The following is a 24116-nucleotide window of genomic DNA, read 5'->3' as shown; positions in this document are numbered from 1 at the left end:
TACCAGTTTGCAGTTTTATTGGTCCTGCAATTTCTTTCAATTTTAATCTTCCTTAAAGGCATAGAAAAAATTAAGGGATTCTGATGTTGATGTACCACGACGGCGCTTTATGGCTTGTAGGCATTCATTGCCTAACGTCACTTCCTGCATCATATCTTTAAATTTGTTTTAAATTTAGTCTGACGCCTGGGTGTTGTTCTACAGGTGAGGACTCTGTAGATAGGTAGAGTACCCATCAGTAACATCATTACTCCAGGTAAGTAACTTTTTCTTTGTGGGGGATGGAACGGTCAAAGATGGCTGAAGAGGGGCACTGTGTATGGTTCCTGACCATGTCAGAGCGAGTATAGATGCTTGAGGGTGAAAACGGGAGAAAAGCATGTTGAAGGGGGAGGGGTGGTTCAACAAGGGCAGATTCCAGTTGATCAAAGAGTGAATCATAGGGTGCAGCCAGAGGCTGTTTCCTGCTCCCCTTGGCTTGTTCCCTGAAAAAAGCAGAACTTTCCACCCTACCCCATTTTAGAAGTGTGTTTGACCAAGCCTTAGCTGGAGGGGCCCTGGATTTCCAATGAGACGTAAACACTCTCTCTGTGAGTAGGAGAACAAGGTTTGCAAATCGAGAGACTGCTCTCTCTTGTTTTGGCCTTTTTTATATTCCTAGAGCTAGTTCAGGCTAATTCTTTGGGGTTAGCTTGACTAAGAGGGAGGCCTCAATGTTAATTATGTTGGTATAAAAACGTCTGAGGACGAGGTGGGCAGTACCTGAGCATATGTGAGAAGTCAGCAGGGCCTGTTGAGTATCGAGTGAAAATAGATAATGTGTGTTGGGAGAACTCTGTTTATTGCTTCTGATGAAAGGTAGGCCGTGTACAGTATGAAATATTGAATCTGTATGAACTTGGCGTTGTGAATAATGCTGTAGGGGAGTTCTGGGGTCAGTGTCCATTTTCTATGGTGGAAAGATTGGTCTGCTTCTGTTTCCCATTTATCTCTCAGAGAAGAAAGGACTGTGAACAGGAAGGAAAGAGAGCCCTAAAACAGAAAACAGTTAATATGATGTTGTCCATGTCCCAGAGTATGTAAGGCTTGGGGCAATGTGCGGGTTTCCAAGGGAAGCAGGGGTGGTCATGATTGGCCTGAGCTGCTGTAACGCAAAGTATAACCTGTTGAATAAGAGAAATTGACCCTCAAGCAAATTGAATTTCCTCCTGAATTCCTCAGTAGCGAGCCAGTGCTCTTGGTTGCATAGATCACCTAATGTAGTGACGTGGCCTTCATACCAGGTCAAATCAATCAATCAAACTCGATTTGTAGAGCACGGATTGTCACTCGCGAGGGTATCCAGCTGCTCAGTGTAGCTGTTTAGCTCAGGCTTTGAGTTATTTCCTGAATTCCAGAAGGGAGGAGAAGGTCTGCAGGTGAAGGGTGAGGTTGTTCCAGGATTTGTCTGCAAGGTAGAAGGAGCGTCTTCTACTGCTGCTTTGGCAGATGCTGGGTGTGTGCACGAGGGAGAGGGAGGTGGAGCACAGAAGACTGGGGGCTGGTGGAATTTCATGTGGTGGTTGATGCATGCTGGTCCTTGTTTGTGAAGAGCGTTATAGTTGTGGATCAGCATCTTGAATTCGCATCACTTCTGGGTGGGCTCCCAGGGTGAAATGGCCCTTTAGGAGTCTTAGGGGTAGGGAGACAGAGGAAGGGGATGGCAGGACCATATGTGATGGCCTGTTTTTGTGAATATGACTGTTCAGATATAGCACTGTAGGGCGATGTGAAGCAATTCGCGAAGCGTTTGAAGGCACCTGGTCTTAAGACACAGAAGGGTTTATAGGTCTTGTAGTCTCAACACGGGTGCTGTGAAGGCAATCTCTTCAAGGAATAAGCCTGCAACCCGTCTATTCAGCCATTGAAGTTGCACCACCAAGTAATGAAGCTCAAAATGTGGGGCTCCCAGCCCAGCTGGTAACGTTGCGAGGCATCTAGCTAAGTATTCAGGCCTCGGAAGAATGTGGAACGAGGCACCAAGGGAATGTTTGAAAAATAAGTTAGCAGGCATGGCAGGGCACTCATCTTGCAAAGGGCAATGTGCCATATCAGGGCCAAGGAGATGATCTTCCAAAATGACATTTGCGCTAAGATAGAGGTCAGTGCCCTGGTAAGGTTGTTCTCCATAAGGTTGGATTCATCATGATACATCATAATGCCTAGGTATTTAAACATGGTCCCCTCCCTTGTCAAGGAGCCATTCTCTAAATTGAGTTGAACTGCAGGGATATTAGGGGATAGGGGGAATATACAAGACATGGCCCAGTTAACTTGAAGTCCAGATACAGCAGTAAATTCTTCTAGTATCTGTGTTAATGTTGGCAGTAGGACCCCGAAAGTCCTTTACATAGCGGAGGAGATGGCCAGCATACAAAGAAACAAACTGGATTTAACCTGAGTGGGATTCTCCTAGTCTACTTCTCTCGCTTGTAAACGGTGTTTGAGGGGTTCCATACCGGACAGCCCTGACTAGTTCTTTGTGCTATTTTTAAGGGGGAGGCGATTGACTTGCTTTTACAAACACGGGCTACTAGCTGTATATAAAGTAGCTTACTTAATGAGGCATTGTCCAAAAGTAGATCGCTGCAGTACCTCTAGTAGATAATCCCTTCTGACAGTGTTGAATGCTGTTCCAAGGCCCAGGCTTAGCACTATGGCCATAGACCAAGGCAGGGGTTCGGGGTGCCTCCATAATCTGACAGACAATTAATGTTTAAGGAGGTATGGATGTGGAGGATAAATCCATTTTGATCTGGATCTAGGATTTGTGAAAGGAGAGGGAGGATGTGGAACACAAGCTTTGCTGAGAATCTTGAGGTCTGCATTAAGTGTGGCAATTTGTCAGAAGGAGGCTGATTCATGAGGGGGCTGCTCTGCTTCCATATTGGAACCAGAAGGTCCTCTCTGGTATACTGCGGGAGGGCACACTCTATCAGGGATGTCAAAAACAGACCAGCTAGCATACGAGCCAGGAGGCCGCGTAAGCTCTGTAGAAGTAGAGGCTGTCACATTCCAACAGGGGGAGGGGAGGGGGGTCGTTATTAGCTGTAGCAAGGTCACAAATTGCAGTTTTGACATTCTGGTGAAAAATAGTCTCATCTCGTCGCGATCTTTGGGGCTGACTCGAGGAAACTGTTTGGGAAAGAAGGTACTGATCTCGCGGGAGGAGTCGACAACTGATTCACCGGAGAGGCTGGTATAAAACCCCTGAAAGACTCAGTGTTTCCTTTTGGGCATATAGAAGCACATTCTTGGGTGGCAGTAGCTCAGTTACCTGCGACTGCTAGGACTCTTGACCAATCAGGCCAGTAGCCACCCCACTCTATTCCCCTCGGTATGTGCACGCGCCGTAAGTTTATAATCGAAGTGCTGAGATCACTCCCACTCACTTGGGTTCTGACCGCAGCCAGAGCCTCATTGGCAGAAGGATCAGTGTAGATTGCCTCTCCAAAATTACATCAGTGTCTTAAGCCTACAAGACCTCGTTGTGTGTTTGTTTACAGAGACATGCAGCCTCATGGAAGACCCTGATGCAATAGATATGTGTATGTTGGGAGTCTTTTAATCAGATTAATATCAGATTTTAATATTGTATATTTCAGAAATCAATTTAAAAAGTATTATTTTAAGAGTTTTGCTAGGTCTTTTAATATGTAATTTATTTTATTTGTTGCTATTGCAGTTATTCCAGCGCACATTATAAAGTTGATGGAATACTGCACATACCAAGGCTTAGTCTTCACCTTTTAAGACTTAATGTGCTCCATGTTGAAAATGGTTTAAACTGTACTATATAGACCAATTCAGAAACAGAAGATATCTGCATGCACAACCCCATCTATCCTCCCAGTGTCTGACACGTGCACGGCACCAAAACACTGCAAACATAGGCCACGCACCACTTCATCTATTCATACAGCAGCAGATAATCCTTAAGCATATTATTTATTTCTCCTTTTGCTTCAAATACGATCCACGTTGCAGCTGCAAACCACAATAAGAGCGCAACTCTAGTCTTCGCACAGCACATCCAGACAATGTTCTTATAGGCAATATAACAGACAAAGTGTTGCATTCAAAGCACTCCCTTGGAGTAGGGTGATACCCACCCAAAAATCTATTGTGTCTTGGTAGGGGTAAGATGCTCTTTGTAAAGGCAACTGCAATGCAAAAAATACAATAAAAAACTTTACAGATTTAACAGGGAGAAGCTGTAAGCAGCCTCAATAACTTTGGGTGTAGGTGTTAGGATCTGTGGCCCACAGCAATTCTTCTGCCACTAAGCATTAGGGTATTATGGCTTGGACAGCTTGACACTGGTCATCCGTGTTGAAGGGAGGCCCCTTTGGATGAATCTTATCCTCAGTACTGTTGAGTGCTTTGTTGATTCTCAACCTGTCAAATTCTGAAATGAGCAGGTTGGGGGAAACGTAGGATCTTGCATCCTTTTTTTAAAGTCGAGCATTTACTAGCACATGCACTTTTTCTTGTGAGACTCATGTGTACGATGAATGGACTTGAAACCGGCCTGTAGCTTACCATTGGTTGTCATCATTGTCACTCCTGTTTGCTGCCTCTTCATTGAGCAGTGGCTTGGCATGCATCACTTCCTTTTCAGTCTGTGGCACATGGACGAAGTACAGATTAATTAGCGTTAATAAGTGCTCCCCCGCTGTTTGCACTGCAATTCAGGTACTATTTGCGCTATGACTCGATCAGCTGCTGCGTCATAGCTCTTACATGCAAATCTGTTTTCAGCACACACTCCTCTCCCCTGAGCAGTAAAAATGGCAGTTTTGGCTACTCACCTTATGAAAGTGCCTTACACCAGTATTATTCAAAGCACCTGGACAGGAAAAAGGGCATAATAATTCTAATGTTGGTATTGCCGTTCTTCATGAAAACGGAAGTATCCACTGCTGAAAGAACTAACAAACTTTGTTCAGGTAACCAGGCTAAGCGGCAGGCACTGTGAACAAGATGCGTACTAAGGCACACAATAACACGCTAGAGCCACCCACAAGCTAATAAAGCAGGGCAACGGCCTCAAGTACAAAATAATCTGACTAGTAATAATCAGAGTTCTTGTGTACACTGCTTCAGCATTTGAAATCAGAAAGTATCCCTCTCCCCATGTTTCAGTGCCAATTAAATTTTTTAACTGTTTCATGTATTTATTGTTTTGGTATGACTCCGGGCACAACATTCTTTTACATTTATACAGAACAGGCAAGTGATATCTAACAATCAAAGACAAGTGGCAGCCCCCATATCCCATGCCATCACTGACTCTGTTTCATGCTAATCAAGAATATCAGATGTATTAGCCTAATTAAGTGGAAGGAAATCAACTCTGCAACACCCACAGTGCCTTTCATGGTCACGTGGAAAACCAAGACTGTAATCAGTTTCCACGATAAAATGGGTGCAAAAGGTGCTGATTAGCAGCAGGACGCAGACTTCATGTTTTAAAATTCTCCCCACCTCCCTGTTTCTTCTCCATGATGGTTAAGCAGATTGCACTTCGGAACCCAAAAAGCTGCCGAATAGCATCGGTATACACAGTTAATTTTGCTAAATTTCCAGAGAGCGGTATGGAAGTCGGCGGACTTGTTGCTACAGACATTTTATGACCTGCAAACAAAGAACAAAAACTGCTGTTTTCCTGCATGTTAAACAGAAAGCTTATTGCATTTAGAACGCATTTTGAATAATATGCATTTTTTTTGGTTGTATATATGCAGCTTGTCTGCACAAGTTACCCATGCACTTTTCTGTTGAATCATGGGTTATTGTTAGCAGTGCTTCTTACACAGAATGGTAACTCGCCAATAGTGAGTTATTGACAGTACAAAGATTACAAGGTTGTACATTTAGGCCAAGCATTATTTACAGCATGTTTACATTTACTCTTAGAGGTACTTGATAGATTTTTTTTTTTTAACCACCCTATTGTCCAACTACACACCTCCTCCCGTTCACCACCCATTTTCAATTGCTAAAGTCATTAGCTCCCCATTGTGTGTCCTTTTGGCTTTGCCAATGCTTGTCTTTCCTTTCCCCTGCGCTCACCAATACATAGAGGTCCAGGAAGCACTGGACAAAGTAAGCTCATTTTAAACCATCTCTCGCAAACAAGGTAATGCATATTTATTGCTTATGTTCTGAGACTGTGGAATTGCACGACTGCGCTAACTACAATACAACAACAATCAATATATATTGTACATTGCGGACTGCTCTGGCTTTCAGTCCCGGAGTGTTGTGTCAGATGTATATTGATATCATACATAGATGAGAATTGACTAACCTGCTGATGTGCTCGACCTTTGGAAGTTCTCCACGGTTACTCTTATATTTCCTATTAGTTCATGCATAAAAATATCTCAGTATACACTACCAAGTTGGAAGGTTGCCTTGAGCAGTGGTTTTTATATATGCCTGTCGGTAGTTTACCCACCCACCCGTTTTGTCTTTCTGCAGGTAAACTTGATCTGAAGATACCGTGGAAAAACCTTTATACCCAGCCGGTTGAAGCTGTTCTAGACGGAGTATATTTGCTTATTGTTCCTGTTGCCAGTAAGTGAATAGGAAACAGCATTATTGTGTTTAATTGTTGTTGTGCTGCACAGTCATGTTCAGAAGGCTTTTGTATTGCCACGCCTGGAACATGTGAGCTCATTGTTATTGTTGTTTAATGTTTGCATCGTGCCAAAGTAGCCATTTGTAATGCATCGTTCTTAGTGCTTTTCGGAAAGCCTAGGGTGACATTTCCGAAACACTTCTGACGCCTCTGTCACAAGGTAGACTCTGTCTGGACTTGGCATGACAACTCCCTTGGAGGGAGGGGCCCTAAATAGTTCGCTGAGGATCTCCCCCATGCCCTCCCACTACACCCAGGTCCCTCCTCTCCAGGTTCAAGTACTTAACCACTACAACCCGCTGCCTGCAACATCCATAGATGTTTCAGTTAAACAGTTAACGCCAACCAGCGCAACATGCTATGTAGTAATAGTGACAGTGAGGTATCCCAAAAGCCATTTTCTGGGTAATTTAAACAACTTGGGCTGAGGAACTGGGTATATGTAAATTTGCCCTGAAAGAAACCTTTATAATTTCAGCCCCTAATACAAGGATCATTAGAGGCTACTTTGTAAGGGATGTGCAGATATATGTAAGAAAGCCAGTTCCGTAAGAAATCGGTGCTAAACTGTCATCACCACTACCATCCCTATTTGATTAACAAGCATTGGCAATATTTTTATTTCACACCCTAGGCATTTCTCTTTTCTAGCCCACTATATTACTCAGGTGTCGGCGAGCTCTTGTAATTTGACTTGCACGTGGGTCAAAAGCTTGAGTTAACACATTTGCATTTGTTTTTTTATATCCGACATTCTAGTGTGTGTGCTTGGATGAAATTTAAATTACTCATGTTGAAATGAAATTCCGGAAATAATACCACGTTTTGTAATTACGCCGTTGTTCACTGAAAAATTATAGCACAGGAGCAATGTGAACAAAAGCTGGTGTTCGCTGCGCTTTTGTTTTTTCAAATTTTTGTAGTGTACATTGTATCCTTACCTCAAAATATATTAAAAGGATGCATTTCGAATTAAAATATAGCGCCAAATGACAGATTTGCATCTTGCATAATTACTCATTATTATGTGTACTTTTTCCCAAAATGTTGCATCATAACGGAAAAGCAAATTACACAAAGTTCTCACACCCCTACTCGAGTCATTGTAATTAGTTACGTGTCTGGAAGGTGGCGCTTGACCCTCCGCAAAGTAAAACAGTAAACGGGTTATTTTGGGAGTTAGCACTGAGGATAGCATTTTACCAGTTTCCTTCTACCTCTGTGGACCTCATATAAATATCTATGGCGATTTGGATTCCGACCTGTTCAGGACCACGGTCAGTGTCATCTCATTACCCTGTGTTTTTTTTTTTTTTGCTTGCTGACAAGTGGTTATGATTCTCTTTCATCTCTTAAGACTAAACATTTGATGGCTCTTCGCAGAGTCGTTTTAAGGCATGGACATAGAGGGCTCTGGGCCAAGACCACAGCCTTTCAGGGGCCCCCCTGATAGTGCCAGTTCTGTTCTGCAGGGAGGCTTGCCATGATGCCCTGGAATAATTCTCAAACAGATTGTTTTAAATACTGTTTCCCTTTAATTTATTTTCATTGTGAGAGTCTACTGCAGTCATTTTGCAGAGAAAGGATGTGTATGTTTCATGCAACATCCATAAAATAGTTTCTTTTAGGTCGAATATGGACCTCACTTATGAGAAATGGGAGGGCGTCACAGAGATTATTTGCAGTAATATTAGTGAACTGCTGTTGTGTTTGAATATTGAAGACACACACGTCACTATCCCATAATATTAGATGTAACAACTTTAAAATTTGGATGAGTGCACTGTCAGCGACCTGGCCAAAGGTGGCATGAAAGAGCTGAAATTGGATCATAAATTCAAAGCTGTTCAGAACAGGGGCCCCAAAAAATCCTTAAAATGTCACTGGTGCTTCGGGATCTTCTAACACAATGTAGAGAATATTTTATCATAATAACTCGTGATTACAGTTAATGATTTTAATATGCATATATGTGAGGTACAAGATTGCCCATTTGGCTTGTAGGAGCGAAGGAAAACTGTTGGATGGTCAACATATGGTCCATTCTTTAAAAGAAGAGTTCCTGAATAAGTTTAATGTGCACTTTATTCTTAATTAGGAGTCCCATAGATAAGTCCTTAGTACATTGACCCACCATTGTCAGGGGAAGCACATCCACAACAATTGATTATATTTTTATTCTCTTTCCCCTTGTTTCACGTATAAAGTGCTTCATGGTTTCAGGGTGAGTGTTCAGTGACCATAAATCCTTTAATCATCTACTTGAGCTAGACTAAATCTAACTTTGAGGACAGTGATATGGGTGTAATTACCCTTAAACTGATCCCCTCAAATCAGGAGTGTGGTTTGAAGTGGGCTAGATAGAATTATTCTGTAGACCCTTCTAGTAATTTGATAACCTCATGTTCCACGGAATTTGAAGTGTGTCTTCAGGAGGTGTCTAGTGATGCTGAAATCCTTGCTGCCTTTGGTATAATCTGCGGCACAGTGACTTCTCTTTTAACGGTCATAAATCCGCTATTGGCTCTCAGCACTCTCTTGGTTCTATAATTGGTGCTTCTGAGTGCATGAGGATTTAGAAAATTCTTAAAGAACTCACCCTAGAAATAGAAGTTTGGTTGCATCTTATAGACCGCTTTCTAGAAAGGCTATAGTGGACAGGAAAAGGGCCCTGAAAGAGGATGTTAGGATCAACTTCTGTAGGCCTGCACCCACTTTTAGAGTACCCTCTTCTGGGAAATTGTGAATCGCCTTGTGTTTCTGGGTGGTGGGAAAACCGTATGTCCCACATTGTTTTAGACCCATTTCGCTATTAGCCTCAGTAGTTCAAGTTGTCGGCCAGGTTGTTCTTACTAGACTTTGTCTCCTTGGCAGAATGTAATGGAATTATATCTGACCTACAGAATGGTTTAAGGTCTGAAAAGAGAACTGCGGACCAATTTTTAAACTTCTACAGTGTTTTAAAAAAATATGTAGTTGCTAAGTGGGGGCTGTACATATGGCTTTCATGGAATTTACACCCTGATTTGATAGTCAGCAGAGCCACACTCTGGACTCCTTTGATTTTAATCAGTGTGGATGCAGACATTGTCCTCTTTCTGAAAGACCTACATAAGGACATGTCTGCAGTTGGTAGATAAGAAATGAATGGCCAATGTACCATGAGACATAAAAAATGAGAGAGCACAGGGTTTTATTCTAGCCCCTATTTTAATCACCTTATATATTAATCACTAGAATTGAACTTACTTCGTGGTACTAGAGATTTGCCCACAGTGTAAGGTATTCCTATTCCAGCGCTCCTCTACTTTGATGATGCAGTTCTGTTAGCCTGCACATCTGTTGGTTTAAAATATTCACTTCACTATTTTGAATATTTTTATGACCTCTTTGGACTTAATACACCTCTGTAAAGTCTCAACTAACTATGGCAGGCCCCAAATCTACCAAATCTTGTCAACATTTTATTGCCAGTAATGAACTTTCGAGAGTGTCTGGCTTTCCATACATTTTGATCAGAAGGGTTCCTGGTCTACTGCCTTATCTATCAAAAAAAACTTTCTGTGACCACATCCAATACTGCAGTTTGTGATTTTGCCACCAGGCTGGGTAATACGCTACTCACAGCTATGATTAAAATCTAGCAATCTAAGTGCCTCTCTGCCACTACTTACGGGAGTGACATTTGGGGTTATGGGGATACATGTTCGATGGCATGTGTAGCTGCAGATACACATGCTGTGCACATCCCGCCATCTAGTGTTGGGCTCGGAGTGTTACAAGTTGTTTTTCTTTGAAGAAATCTTTTTCGAGTCACGATATTGAGGGACTCCTCCCCTTTCGGCTCCATTGCGCATGGGCGTCGACTCCATCTTAGATTATTTTCTTTCCGCCATTGAGTTTGGACGTGTTCCTCTTCGCTCCGTGTTTCGGTTCGGAAAGTTAGTTAAATCTCGGAAAATTAGACGGTATTGTTTGCGTTCGGTATCGGGTTAGTTACAACAGATCGACACCGAATTTTGAAGAGCTCCGGTGGCCCTTCGGGGTTTTCGATTCCCCGGCAGGGCCTGGTCGGCCCGACCTCGTGCGTCTTCAAGGCTAATGGAACGGACCCCATTCCGCTTCTGCCCCGAATGTCACAACAAGTATCCTTACACAGATCAGCATTTGGTCTGTAATTTGTGTTTGTCTCCCAAACACAAAGAGGATACCTGCGAGGCCTGTCGAGCGTTTCGGTCGAGGAAAACGCTAAGAGACTGAAGAGCAAGAAGACTACAAATGGCGTCGGCGCCGACAGGACAACAACACTTGGAAGAAGAAGAAACCATCTCCATCGCGGATTCGGACTCGCACGAAGTCGATCCCGAACAGACGCTGAGAACCGTGAGTAAGACGTCACTGCCCAAAACTCACGGAAAATTCACTAAAGCCCAGGGGACGCCACCGCCAACAGGCCATGGCTTAACCCAAAAATTAGGTGACCGGCCATCGGCACCGAAAAAGGGCACAAATTTGTCGAAGTCATCCGACTCCGGTCGAGATACCGGCACAGAACAGACTCGACCCTGAGACACCGGGTCAGAGCAATCTCGACACCGAGAGGGCGGCACCGAAATGAGTCGGCACCGAGAGATCGGAACACTGAAAGGCAAAAAAGTGTCTTCGGAGCCCAAAAAGACGGTCGGAAAGGTTTTGATACCGAAACATCCGGCCTCGGAGCCGAAACCAAGTTCCTACACTGAGGAACAGGGCCTGTCCTCACAGATGTAAGGACACAGATTCGGACAGGAACTAGAGGCAGGGGAGCCAGATTACACTCAAAGGAGGCTCCACATTCAGAAGGAGACAGGGAAAATCAGTACTCTCCCTCCAATCCGAATTAAAAGAAAACTTGCCTTCCAAGAGAAAGACAAGCAACCACAAGCAAAGGTGGCAAAACAAATAACTCCATCACCACAACGCTCACCGGTAGCCACTCCACCAATGATGCAGTCCAACTCATACAGGAATGAGTCAGGATGATCCTGACGCATGGGATCTTTATGATGCTCCTGTATCAGATAACAGTCCCGACTGTTATCCAGCGAGACCGTCACCACCTGAGGAAAGTACTGCCTACACACAAGTGGTGTCAAGAGCAGCCGCGTTTCACAATGTCACCCTGCACGCAGAACTAATAGAAGATGACTTTCTATTTAATACACTGTCGTCCACACATAGCCAGTACCAGAGTCTCCCTATGTTACCGTGAATGCTGAAACACTCCAAGCAAGTGTTTCAGGAGCCTGTGAAAGGCAGGGCCATTACTCCAAGGGTAGAGAAAAAGTACAAACTGCCACCAACAGACCCTGTGTACATCACGCAGCAATTAACACTGGACTCAGTGGTAGTAGGGGCAGCTCGCAAAAGAGCGAACTCACACACTTCGGGAGATGCACCACCACCCGACAAGGAAAGTCTCAAGTTCAACGCAGTGGGGAAAAGGGTCGCGGCACAGACAGACAACCAATGGCGCATTGCCAATTCACAGTCCTTGCTGGCTAGATATGATAGGGCTCATTGGGACGAAATGCATCATTTCATAGAACACCTACCCAAAGAGTTCCAAAAGAGGGCACAACAAGTGGTGGAAGAAGGCCAGAGTATCTCTAACAATCAGATACGGTCAGCAATGGATGCAGCTGACACAGCTGCTAGGACTGTAAATACAGCGGTCACCATACGGAGACACGCATGGCTACGCACCTCAGGATTCAAGCCGGAAATTCAACAAGCGGTGCTGAATATGCCTTTTAACGGACAGCAGTTGTTTGGGCCGGAGGTGGACACTGCTATCGAAAAACTTAAAAAGGACACAGATACAGCCAAAGCCATGGGCGCACTCTACTCCCCACAGAGCAGAGGCACATTTCGTAAATTACAGTTTAGAGGGGGGTTTCGGGGTCAGAGCACAGAACCCTCAACCTCACAAACAAGACCCACTTACCAGAGTCAATATCAGAGGGGAGGTTTTCGGGGACAATACAGAGGGGGGCAATTCCCTAAAACTAGAGGGAAGTTCCTGAGTCCCAAAACACTGCAGAATAAACAGTGACTTCAGCGTCACAAATCCCCAACACATAACACCAGTGGGGGGGAGACTAACCAATTTTTACAAAAACTGGGAGGAAATAACAAGAGACACGTGGGTCCTAGCCATTATCCAACATGGTTATTGCATAGAATTTCTACAATTCCCTCCAAATGTACCACCAAAAACACACAACATGTCCAAACAACACATGGTACTATTACAACTGGAGGTCCAAGCGTTATTGCAAAAAGATGCAATAGAACTAGTACCAATTCATCAGAAAGGAACAGGAGTTTACTCCCTGTACTTTCTCATACCCCAAAAAGACAAAACTCTAAGACCTATACTAGATCTCAGAACATTAAACATTTACATCAAATCAGATCACTTTCACATGGTGACACTGCAAGACGTGATCCCATTGCTCAAACCACAAGACTACATGACAACACTAGACCTCAAGGGTGCGTATTTCCATATACCTATACATCCTTCCCACAGAAAGTACTTAAGGTTTGTAATCCAAGGGGTACATTACCAGTTCTAAGTGTTGCCATTCGGAATAACAACAGCGCCAAGAGTTTTTACAAAATGCCTGGCCGTAGTGGCAGCCCATATCAGAAGGCAGCAAATACATGTGTTCCCATACCTAGACGATTGGTTAATCAAAACCAATACGCAAGAACGGTGTTCACAACACACAAAGTATGTCATAGAAACCCTTCACAAGCTAGGTTTCTCACTCAACTACAACAAATCACACCTACAGCCGTGTCAAATACAACAGTACTTAGGAGCAACAATCAACACAACAAAAGGGATTGCCACTCCAAGTCCACAAAGGGTACAGGCATTCCAAAACGTAATACAGTCCATGCACCCAAAACAAAAGTTCCAAGTAAAAATAGTGATGAAGCTACTAGGCATGATGTCCTCATGCATAGCCATTGTCCCAAACGCAAGATTACACATGCGGCCCTTACAACAGTGCCTAGCATCACAATGGTCACAAGCACAGGGTCAACTTCCAGATCTAGTGTTGATAGACCGCCAAACATACACCTCGCTTCAATGGTTGAACACTATAAACTTAAACACAGGGCGGCCTTTTCAAGACCCAGTGCCTCAATACGTGATCACAACGGATGCTTCCATGATAGGGTGGGGAGCACACCTCAACCAACACAGCATCCAAGGACAATGGGACACTCAGCAGAGACAGCTCCATATAAATCACTTAGAACTACTAGCAGTATTTCTAGCGTTGAAAGCATTTCAACCTATAATAACCCACAAACACATTCTTGTCAAAACAGACAACATGACAACAATGTATTATCTGAACAAACAGGGAGGGACACACTCGACACAGTTGTGTCTCTTAACACAAAAGATATGGCATTGGGCGATTCACAACCACATTCGCCTAATAGCGCAGTTCATACCGGGAATTCAAAACCAGTTAGCTGACAATCTCTCTCGGGATCACCAACAGATCCACAAAGGGGAAATTCATCCCCAAATACTAAAGACTTACTTCCACAGATGGGGAACACCGCAAATAGACCTATTTGCAACAAAAGAAAACGCAAAATGCCAAAACTTCGCATCCAGGTACCCACAGGCTCACTCTCAAGGCAATGCGTTATGGATGAGTTGGTCAGGGATATTTGCATACTTTTTTCCCCCTCTCCCACTCCTTCCGTATCTAGTAAACAAATTGAGTCAAAACAAACTCAAACTCATACTAATAGCGCCAACTTGGGCAAGACAACCTTGGTACACAACACTACTAGACCTCTCAGTAGTGCCTCATATCAAACTGCCAAACAGACCAGATCTGTCAACTCAACACAAACAACAGATCAGACACCCGAATCCAGCATCGCTAAATCTAGCAATTTGGCTCCTGAAATCTTAGAATTCGGACACCTAGACCTTACACAGGAATGTATGGAGGCCATAAAACAAGCTAGGAAACCAACCACAAGACATTGCTACGCAAATAAGTGGAAAAGATTTGTTTATTACTGTCATAATAATCAAATTCAACCATTACATGCATCTTCTAAAAACATCGTAAGCTACCTACTACACTTACAAAAGTCCAAGTTAGCTTTTTCATCCATTAAAATACATCTCACTGCAATTTCAGCTTATCTGCAAATTACGCACTCAACTTCATTATTCAGAATCCCAGTCATAAAAGCATTTATGGAGGGTCTAAAAAGGATTATCCCACCAAGAACACCACCAGTTCCTTCGTGGAACCTCAGCATTGTATTAACACGACTCATGGGTCCACCTTTTGAACCCATGCACTCATGTGAGATACAGTACTTAACATGGAAAGTAGCATTTCTAATAGCTATCACATCTCTCAGAAGAGTAAGTGAAATAAAAGCCTTTACCATACAAGAACCCTTTATTCAGATACACAAACATAAAGTATTTCTACGAACAAATCCTAAATTCTTACCTAAGGTCATATCACCGTTCCACTTAAATCAAACAGTGGAACTCCCAGTGTTCTTTCCAGAACCAGATTCTGTAGCTGAGAGAGCATTACATACATTAGACATCAAAAGGGCACTAATGTACTACATTGATAGAACAAAACAAATTCGCAAAACAAAACAATTGTTTGTTGCTTTCCAAAAACCTCATACAGGGAATCCAATATCCAATCAAGGCATTGCCAGATGGATAGTTAAATGTATTCAAACCTGTTATATAAAAGCAAAAAGAGAACTGCCTATTGCACCAAAGGCACACTCAACTAGAAAGAAAGGTGCTACCATGGCCTTTCTAGGAAACATACCAATGACTGAAATCTGTAAGGCAGCCACATGGTCTACGCCTCATACATTTACCAAGCATTACTGCGTGGATGTGTTAACAACACAGCAAGCCACAGTAGGACAAGCAGTATTAAGCACTTTATTTCAAACAACTTCAACTCCTACAGGCTGAACCACCGCTTTTGGGGAAATAACTGCTTACTAGTCTATGCACAGCATGTGTATCTGCAGCTACACATGCCATCGAACGGAAAATGTCACTTACCCAGTGTACATCTGTTCGTGGCATGAGACGCTGCAGATTCACATGCGCCCTCCCACCTCCCCGGTAGCCTGTAGCCGTTTTTAAGTTGAGAAAAATTAGTCTTGAACATTTGTAAATTTGTAAATATATCACTTTTTAACCACATTATGTACATACATATTTACTCCATTGCATGGGCACTATTATTACATACACAACTCCTACCTCACCCTCTGCGGGGAAAACAATCTAAGATGGAGTCGACGCCCATGCGCAATGGAGCCGAAAGGGGAAGAGTCCCTCGATCTCGTGACTCGAAAAAGACTTCTTCGAAGAAAAACAACTTGTGACACTCCGAGCCCAACACTAGATGGTGGGATGTGCACAGCATGTGAATATGCAGCGTCTCATGCCACGAACAGATGTACACTGGTAAGTGACATTTTCCATACTTTACAAATAGTAGAAAATTATTTTTATAGGTTACTCTTGTCCATCCACCAGTCCACCACAGCATATGTAGTAAATTAGGAAATTCTAATGGGTTACTTTTCTGTCACCGCCCTTTGTTTCCTTCTTAGATAGCTGTTGTTCTGGCTACTGAGTGGTTCATCCCTCAGGAAGATGTATCATAATGTATTATTTGAAGGTGGTTGGGGCACAATGGATTAAATGGCCGATTTATGTCAAAATGATGTTGTGTGCTTTTAGATGACTGCAGCATTACTAGAGCATATTTGAAGAGGACCAAACTCAGTTTTTATGCTTATAAGAAAGTCATGAGGGATCCAATTAGCAAAACCTACTATTGTTGCACATGCCTTTGTGAAATTCACTCAGCACATGGAGACTTAGCTGGCCATGGTTTCTAACATTAACACTCGCTACCTTCTGACTAGATTTAGGTTAAGCATGTTATAGTCTTTGCTTGCGGTGCCGAGAGGGTGGCAATAGGTTTTGTAGGAAGCTGGCCCAGTGTGTGGTAGACACCTATGGTGTTACACCTTATACTGTGTCCAGGCAACCCTAATTAAATAGTGTTAGTGTCTAGACGGCCAGGGCTCTCTGGGGTAGCTGTGGAGAGCAGCCAGGACCTATCTGAAAAGAATGTAAAGCAGCTGCAATACCAAAGTAGTCACACAGTAACATATCACACATGAAAAGGAACCACACAGTGTTGCAAAAATAATGGTACTTTAGTATAGGCACATCAAACTAGACTTCCATTGCTATTCCTCCCTCTGGAGGTAGATGCACACAGACTATCAAATAATAAGTACTCATGTAAAGCATAAGTTAGCTAGGGCCCTATAGGGCGGGCCAAACCATACACTGAAAAAAATGGAATGGGAATGGGTGTCCCCCCACCAGTTTGTATGGAGTAGTTAGCTAAGGGCTAAATAAGAGTGGCACCCCCAAAAGGTAAGTACCTGGAAGATCTCCAGCAGCTGGGAGCAGAGAGGTAAGTTACCCGATCGTCCCATAGGCTAACATGAGGATGTTGTGACTGAAGAAATGCAGAACCAGGACCAGACCAGTGGAACACAAGGATGAATTCTGGGCGAGGAGGACCTGCAAAAGAAGAGGGCAGTCCAGTCCACGCAGGAGTGTCCATGTGGGGCAGGAGGCAATGCCCACCCTTCGGTCTCTGAAGATCCAGGGCCTCAGTGATGGATGAAGTCCAGCTGCAGGGTCCAGGAGCTGCAGAAAAGTCTGATAATTCACCTATGAGCCATCCCTTGCCGGTCGCCGGATTGCAGGCGGGGTCAGTGGTCAGGAGGGCCACCAAGAAGCACAAGCAAATGCAAAAGGAGGTGTTGGAGGTTTTGCTGAGCTGTGGAGGACCAGCAAGGTCCTGGGGACTTGACCCTTGGAAGGGAGTCCGGACTGACCCTCAGGATGCAGGAGAGCCAGAAGAAGCAGTCCGAGCCCCACAAGCAACCCAATGGCAGTCGCAGTGAGGCCCAGTCAGCACACCTAAAGATGAGTCCCATGTTGCTGGAGCTGCATAGAGGAGACTGTCCTTACAGAGGTAGAGTGCTGGGAGCCGGGGCTACTTGAAGACTGAAGATTGCTCAGGGCAGGAGTCAACAATCCTTGGTTGGTGCAACAGTTGCGGTGCACAGGGGTTCTCTCCCAGTGGCAGAGACAAGGGCTCACCGTCTCCCACGTTTGAAGGAAGGCAAAGGGGACCCAGGGGACTCCCTCAGAACTACCACCTGTGTTGGAGAGTCTTCGCAGATCCGACGGACAGAATATCCCATCAGCCGGACGTTGGTGCCGACCCCAGAAGATGCACAGCCCTGGAGATATTTCAGAATGCGACAGTGCAGTCTTGTCCAGTTCCTGTGCAGTCTACAAGTGGTTCCATGGGTCAGGAGCAGAAGATGTCTTGCAGAGAGAGTTCCTTCCAGTATCTTGCACAACAAATCTGGGGACCCACCCACAAGGGAGTCCAAAAATAGCCCAAAAAGAGAGTTTGGTCACTCTCTGGGGTGACCACCTATCAGGAGGAGGTCACTGATATCAGCTTCCTGGCTTACCCAGTCAGATGCTCCCAGAGGCCTCTGTATATCTTGTTTTCAAGATGGCAGAACCAAGTGGCCACCTGGAGGAGCTCTGGGCACCACCCTGGGAGCAGATATGGACAGGGGAGCGGTCACTCCCATTTCCTTTGTTTGTTTTACACCAGAGTGGGGACCACTGGTCCCTGGACTGTTCAAACTGGATTATGTAAGGAGGGCACCAAGTGTGCCCTTCAAAGCAGCCTGATGGTGTGGGGTGGGGGGCTTCCCCTTGCCAGCCCAGTAACACTTATTTCCAAAGGAGATGGGGTTGCACTCCTCTGCTACAGGAAATCTATTGTTCTGCTGCCCCCTGCTCGAGCTGGTCAAGCAGCAGGAGGGCAAAATCGTGTCTGAGGGGCTGCAGCAGCATTGCAGGCTGCCCACAAACCCTGGTAGACTGTAGGAGCAGAACTAGGGGATCGTGTAAGGAACCCCCACAGTACATGGAATCATGCCACCAATACTGGAATCCGTATTGGCGTATGATTCCAACATGTTTGTTGCCAAACATGACCAGGTTCGGAGTTACCATTATGTAGCTGGACTGCAGGTAGTGACCAGTGGCCAGTACATAGTTTAAATGGCTTCCCCACACTTAAGACGTCCAAGAAATTGGAACTGTAGTTTGTAGGGGCACCTCTGCTCCTGCAGGGGTGCCCACACACTTGGGGACCTGCACCCTGCCCTTTGGGCTGAAAGGGCCTAACATAGGGGTGACTTACAGTGGCCTGGTGTAGTAAACAGCAGTGAAAGGGTGTATGCACCATTCCACGCAAGCTGCAAATGGCAGGCCCGTAGACACAGTTTGCATGGGCTCCCTTTGGTGGCATAATACATGCTGCAACCCATGTGAGACCCCTGGTGTACCAATACCCGGGGTACTTAAGCGTCTTTTACCAGGGACATAAAGGGGTATGCCAGTATGCCAAGTGTGGGGTGTATGAAGCACCAAAACAACCACATTTAGAGGAGAGCGCACAATCACTGGGGTCCTGATTAGTAGGATCCCCGTGAAAACAGTCTAAGCACACTGACATCGGGCAAATAAGTGGGGATAACCATGGCAGAAAAAGGAGACTTTCCCACAGGTTGGGTGTCTGGCACCTTGTACTTGTATTTTAACCTCAGTACAAGAAACTTTGCAGTTTGTATTTGTAGATTTTATGCCCACTTGAGGGCTAAATTCATAGTTCCACTTTTAAAGAATTACATTTTTACTCAAGTTGGATCAGTCCTGTTGTTTTCACATTTACTCCCTACTGAGCACATCTAGTTTTCTGTGGCAGAGTTCCTAAAAGAGGCCGTCAAATTGAGGCTCACAATAAATCCTTAACAGCCCTAATCTGAGTGTTATATCAACCATTCTTGTAAGATTTGTAATAAATTTATTTTGTTTTTACATGATTTTATTGTTGCTGTGATGTGTATTTATGGCACTTGTATGGTTTATTTACTAATAAGTTGAATAAAAGGATTTTGTCTCTGTGGTTCCTTTCATCATAGTTTAAGAACTGCAAGCAGCCCATTTATGCAGTTGTCCTGGAGTTTTAAAGTTTCCACATTCGGTGATTCCACCATGGCTAGTATTTCCGGAAATGTTACAGTAACCAGATTTATCAGGGTGTTCCCATTGTCATTCCTTGGGCCTCCGCAGGCAGCCCATCTAATAACTTTTCCTCAAACTTTGGGAGGTAAAAGCCCACAGAAGGCTTCTTCAGGCACTGCTGTTTCTGGCTCTGTGGCAGGTTGTAAAACTCTAGTACAAATCGGAATATAAGATAGAAGGCTCATGGATTCTCTTAAGGTTCCATATAACTCCAACTCACCCCGCTCTCATCCAGTTGTCAATATGTGTACCCTTGCATTTTTGGAAAATGTCAAAAAGTCACAGATTTCCAGGTCTGTACCCTGTTGTTATTCAATTAGATGGCTGTGCTCTCCATTTTCTCTGCTGGAAATATCTATCTGGTTTTTATTGGTACCCAAGAAAGCAGATACTGAATGCCAAATCACTTAAGTGATTAGAAAAACGATGGCGGTTTTGCATGAGATGGTGTGGATTAAGTTAGGTTTTCAGTTACTGTATTACAAATTAAAGTAATACAAAGAGATCAGAAAAATAAGTATCGCAAGCAGTACCTATGCAAAGAATTTGCAACACCACAGATTGACACATTAGACCTACTGCAAGGCAGGTGCATTATTGCTTACCAAGCCCTCCTATTAGTAACTTCTTACATCTCACTTGAATCAGGCTGTCTGTGGAAATTTAGATGGCATGAGAGGACCTTTGGGTGGTGCCACAAACCTTTCGATTGGGTTGGTGGCAGCAGCCTGCAGGCATTCAGTTGGGTTAAATTAGGTTGGTTGGTTATTTTGGGCAGTGATAACAGACTTAGACCAGAGACCAGCAGCAACCCACTCCACACACAATTGCTGGGTGTGATGCTGTGGTTGGTTCCAATATCAGGACAGTAGCAAGAAATGAAGTCTACTGCTTTGGACTCCCTCCCCTCTGCTTTTCCTGTTTAGTGACCGCTATCACTGCTCTTTCTCCCCGCAACCGCTTTTATTCTCTAACCCCTATTGCTTCAGTTTTGTCACCTCTACCTTTCTCATTCTCAGATGTTTCTTCCAGTATTTCCCCTTTTCCCCTCTTATTTGTTATCTCTCCCAATTACCCTTTCAGCTCATAATGTTCCTGTTTTCTCTCTGTATTTTCTCCTTTTAGGGTCGAGTCTGCGAGTGCATGCACTAGTGCATACGTCTCGCTTGCAAGAGACTCTGTCGTGTTCAGTAAATAATGACTTGCATATTCACAGTGCTTTGTGCTCCAGGCTGGAAGCTTGTAGTACTATAAATATACAAGTCACTAGTCCTTACATCTGCAGAGGTCACTTTACCAAGTGAAGTTTCATAACGTAAAAGAATGTATTTCTATCTGACTAGATCAACTTGCATTTATTTTCCGTTTAAGGTTTCTGCAATATTTTATATGCAATTAACGAAAAGTGAAAAACAAAACACTTGGAGAATATTTTGTTCTTTTTATCCACGTTTTTGACCCTGCCACAAGGCTAACCTAAACAAAATATTCTGTTAAGTATTTTGGGTTTCCACTTTGAGTTACCTACATGTAAATAATACAGAAACCTTAAACAAAAAATAATTGTAAGTTAAGCTAATTGAATGGAAATACATTCTTTTACATTATGAGAGTCCCCATGTATGTTTTCTTAACCTTTTCAGGGACGGCATTCACATGAAGACAGAGCCTGTAAATGTGCCAAGGGTCGCTTCCAGGCCTTCCTCATTTACAAGAACTTGTTGAGCCTTTTGCGGCCGCCTGGGAATGAAGCCATGGCCCTCCCATGGAGGCGCGCAACACAGTTTGAATATGTCTACCCTAATCCAAGCCATTCCATCTCAATTCACCCCACTCCAGTCCACCCCACTACAACCCAGTCTACCCCACACCAATCAAATCCAATCCACCTTACACCAATCCAATCCACCCCCACTCCAATCTATCCCACTCCAATCCAATACATCTCACCCCCATCCACCACACCGCAGTCCAGTCCGATCCACCCTACTTCAATCCACCCCACCCCAATCCACCACACTCCAAGTCCACCGCTACCCAATCCACCAGACTCCAATGCAGTCCACTTTAATCCACCCCTCTCAGTCCAATCTAGTCCACATTAATCCACCCTACCCCGCTTCAATCCAGTACACCACTCTCCAATCCAGTCCAATCCACCACAGTCCACTCCAATAAACCCCACTCTAATCCAGTTCACCCCAGCACATTCTTCCATACTCAGTCCAGTCCACCACACCCTAATCTACCCCACTCAGTTCAATTCACCTCACGCCACTCAAATACACCCTACTCCAGTCCACCCCACTGCAGTCCACCCCATGTCAATCCAGTCTACCTCACCTCTGTGCAGTCCAGTCAATCCAAATCCAGTCCACCCCACCCAAACCAATCCACTTCAATCCACCCCACCCCACTGCAGTTCAGTCCACTGCACTCCAGTCCAATCCATCAAGCCTACCCCACCCCCAATCAACCCCGCTCCAACAGTCCACTCCAATTTGCCCCACTTTAAAACATCCCAACCCAGTCCATCCCAACCTATCCCAGTTCAGGCCAACCCACTCTAACCCAATTCATCCACCCCACTGCACTTAAATCCACCCCACCTCCATGCACTCCACCCACCCCACTCCAATCCACCCGAATACAATCCACTGCAATCCATTCCACCCCACTCCAATCCTCCCCAGCTCTATCACTCCAATCTAAACCACCCACCCAATCCACCCCAGTCTCATCCACCTCACCCCATTTCAGTCCACCCCACTCCAATCCACCCACACCAATCCACCTCACTCCAATCAATCCACCCCATTATACTCTATTTCACTCCACTATCTCAGTCCACTCTAACCCACTCCACCTTATTCCACTCCACAACACTCTGCCACTGAATCCTACTCCCCTCTGCTCAACCCTACGACACTCTAATCCTCCTATTCAACTCTACAATATTCAGACAAAGCCACTCTACGAAACTCAACTCTCCCCCTCCACTCTGACACTCCACACCACTGACCTTTAGCCCACCACCTCAAACCACTCCACTTCAATCTACCCCACTGCAGTTCAGTCCACCATGCTACAGTCAAATCCATCCAGCCTACCCCACTCAAACACAATCCACTCCAATCTGCCCCACTTTAAAACATTAAAACACCCCAACCCAATCCAATGCATCTCAACCTATCCCAGTTCAGTCCAATAACCTCTAACCCAATTCATCCACCCCACCTCCATGCAATCCACCCTACCCAACTCCACTCCAATCGTCCCAAATGAAATCTGCCGCAATTCAATCCAGCATACCCCAATCCAGTCCACCCCACTCCATTCCCATCCAGTCCACCCCAGCCCTATCACTCCAATCCAAACCACCCACCCAATCCATTCCACCCCACTTGAATCCACCCCAATCTCACCCACCTCACCCCATTTCAATCCACCCCACTCCAATCCACCAACACCAATCCACCTTACTCAAACCACCCCACTATCTCAGTCCACTCCAGCCAACTATCTCAATTCACTGTAACCCACGCCACTGTTTTACAACACTCTCTGCCACTGAATCCTACTCCCTCTGCTCAACTTTGCGACACTCTAATCCTTTTACTCCACCTTACAACATTCAGACAAATCCACACTACGACACTCTAGACTCCCACTCCACTCTGACACTGCACGCCACTGATCTTTAGCCATGCGGACAGGGGCCATACTGGTGTAGAACATGGCAAAACAAAGCCAATAGGTATTGTAAAGGTGAGAGACATTGACTTTGCCAATGCTTGTTTATTTCTGTGTATTACACTTAGCCCCACCATTGTGCCAGCATTTTCCCCATACCATCTCTTCACACATTTACATCTCTGTCCACTCTTCCTCATGTGTTGGCCTCCTGTTCATGTTTGGTCTCCATCTCATGGTCTCCCTCTCATTAATGTGTTTTTCTTACTCTTCGGCGTTTCTCTTTTTGTCTGTAACTTTTCAACAATACATTTCTTTCTCCATTTTTTTGTTCTGTTTCCTGCACCTTTTCTATGTTCCTGTCCCTGTCTATTTCCTTTCTTTCGACCACAGCCCCCTCTTTCAACTTTTTATTGCATCTATGTATTTTCGTGTCCTTTTCTTCCT

At 44.5% G+C, this 24116-nt stretch overlaps 1 protein-coding gene across 2 annotated transcripts in view; it reads left to right on the top strand.

Moving 5' to 3' along the window:
- Positions 1-24116, top strand: part of VPS13A (vacuolar protein sorting 13 homolog A) — a 1844906-nt gene that overhangs the window by 127782 nt on the left and 1693008 nt on the right. For both annotated transcript variants that reach the window (XM_069230089.1, XM_069230094.1), the window contains exon 4: positions 6526-6621. In XM_069230089.1, the coding sequence (XP_069086190.1) occupies positions 6526-6621 (96 nt within the window). The remainder of the gene's footprint in view (positions 1-6525; positions 6622-24116) is intronic.

The sequence above is a fragment of the Pleurodeles waltl genome, chromosome 1_1, assembly GCF_031143425.1.
Source record: "Pleurodeles waltl isolate 20211129_DDA chromosome 1_1, aPleWal1.hap1.20221129, whole genome shotgun sequence".
NCBI classification, from domain to species: domain Eukaryota; kingdom Metazoa; phylum Chordata; class Amphibia; order Caudata; family Salamandridae; genus Pleurodeles; species Pleurodeles waltl.
The sequence above is the reverse complement of the archived record's forward strand: the minus strand, read 5'-3'. Positions and strand labels throughout refer to the sequence as shown.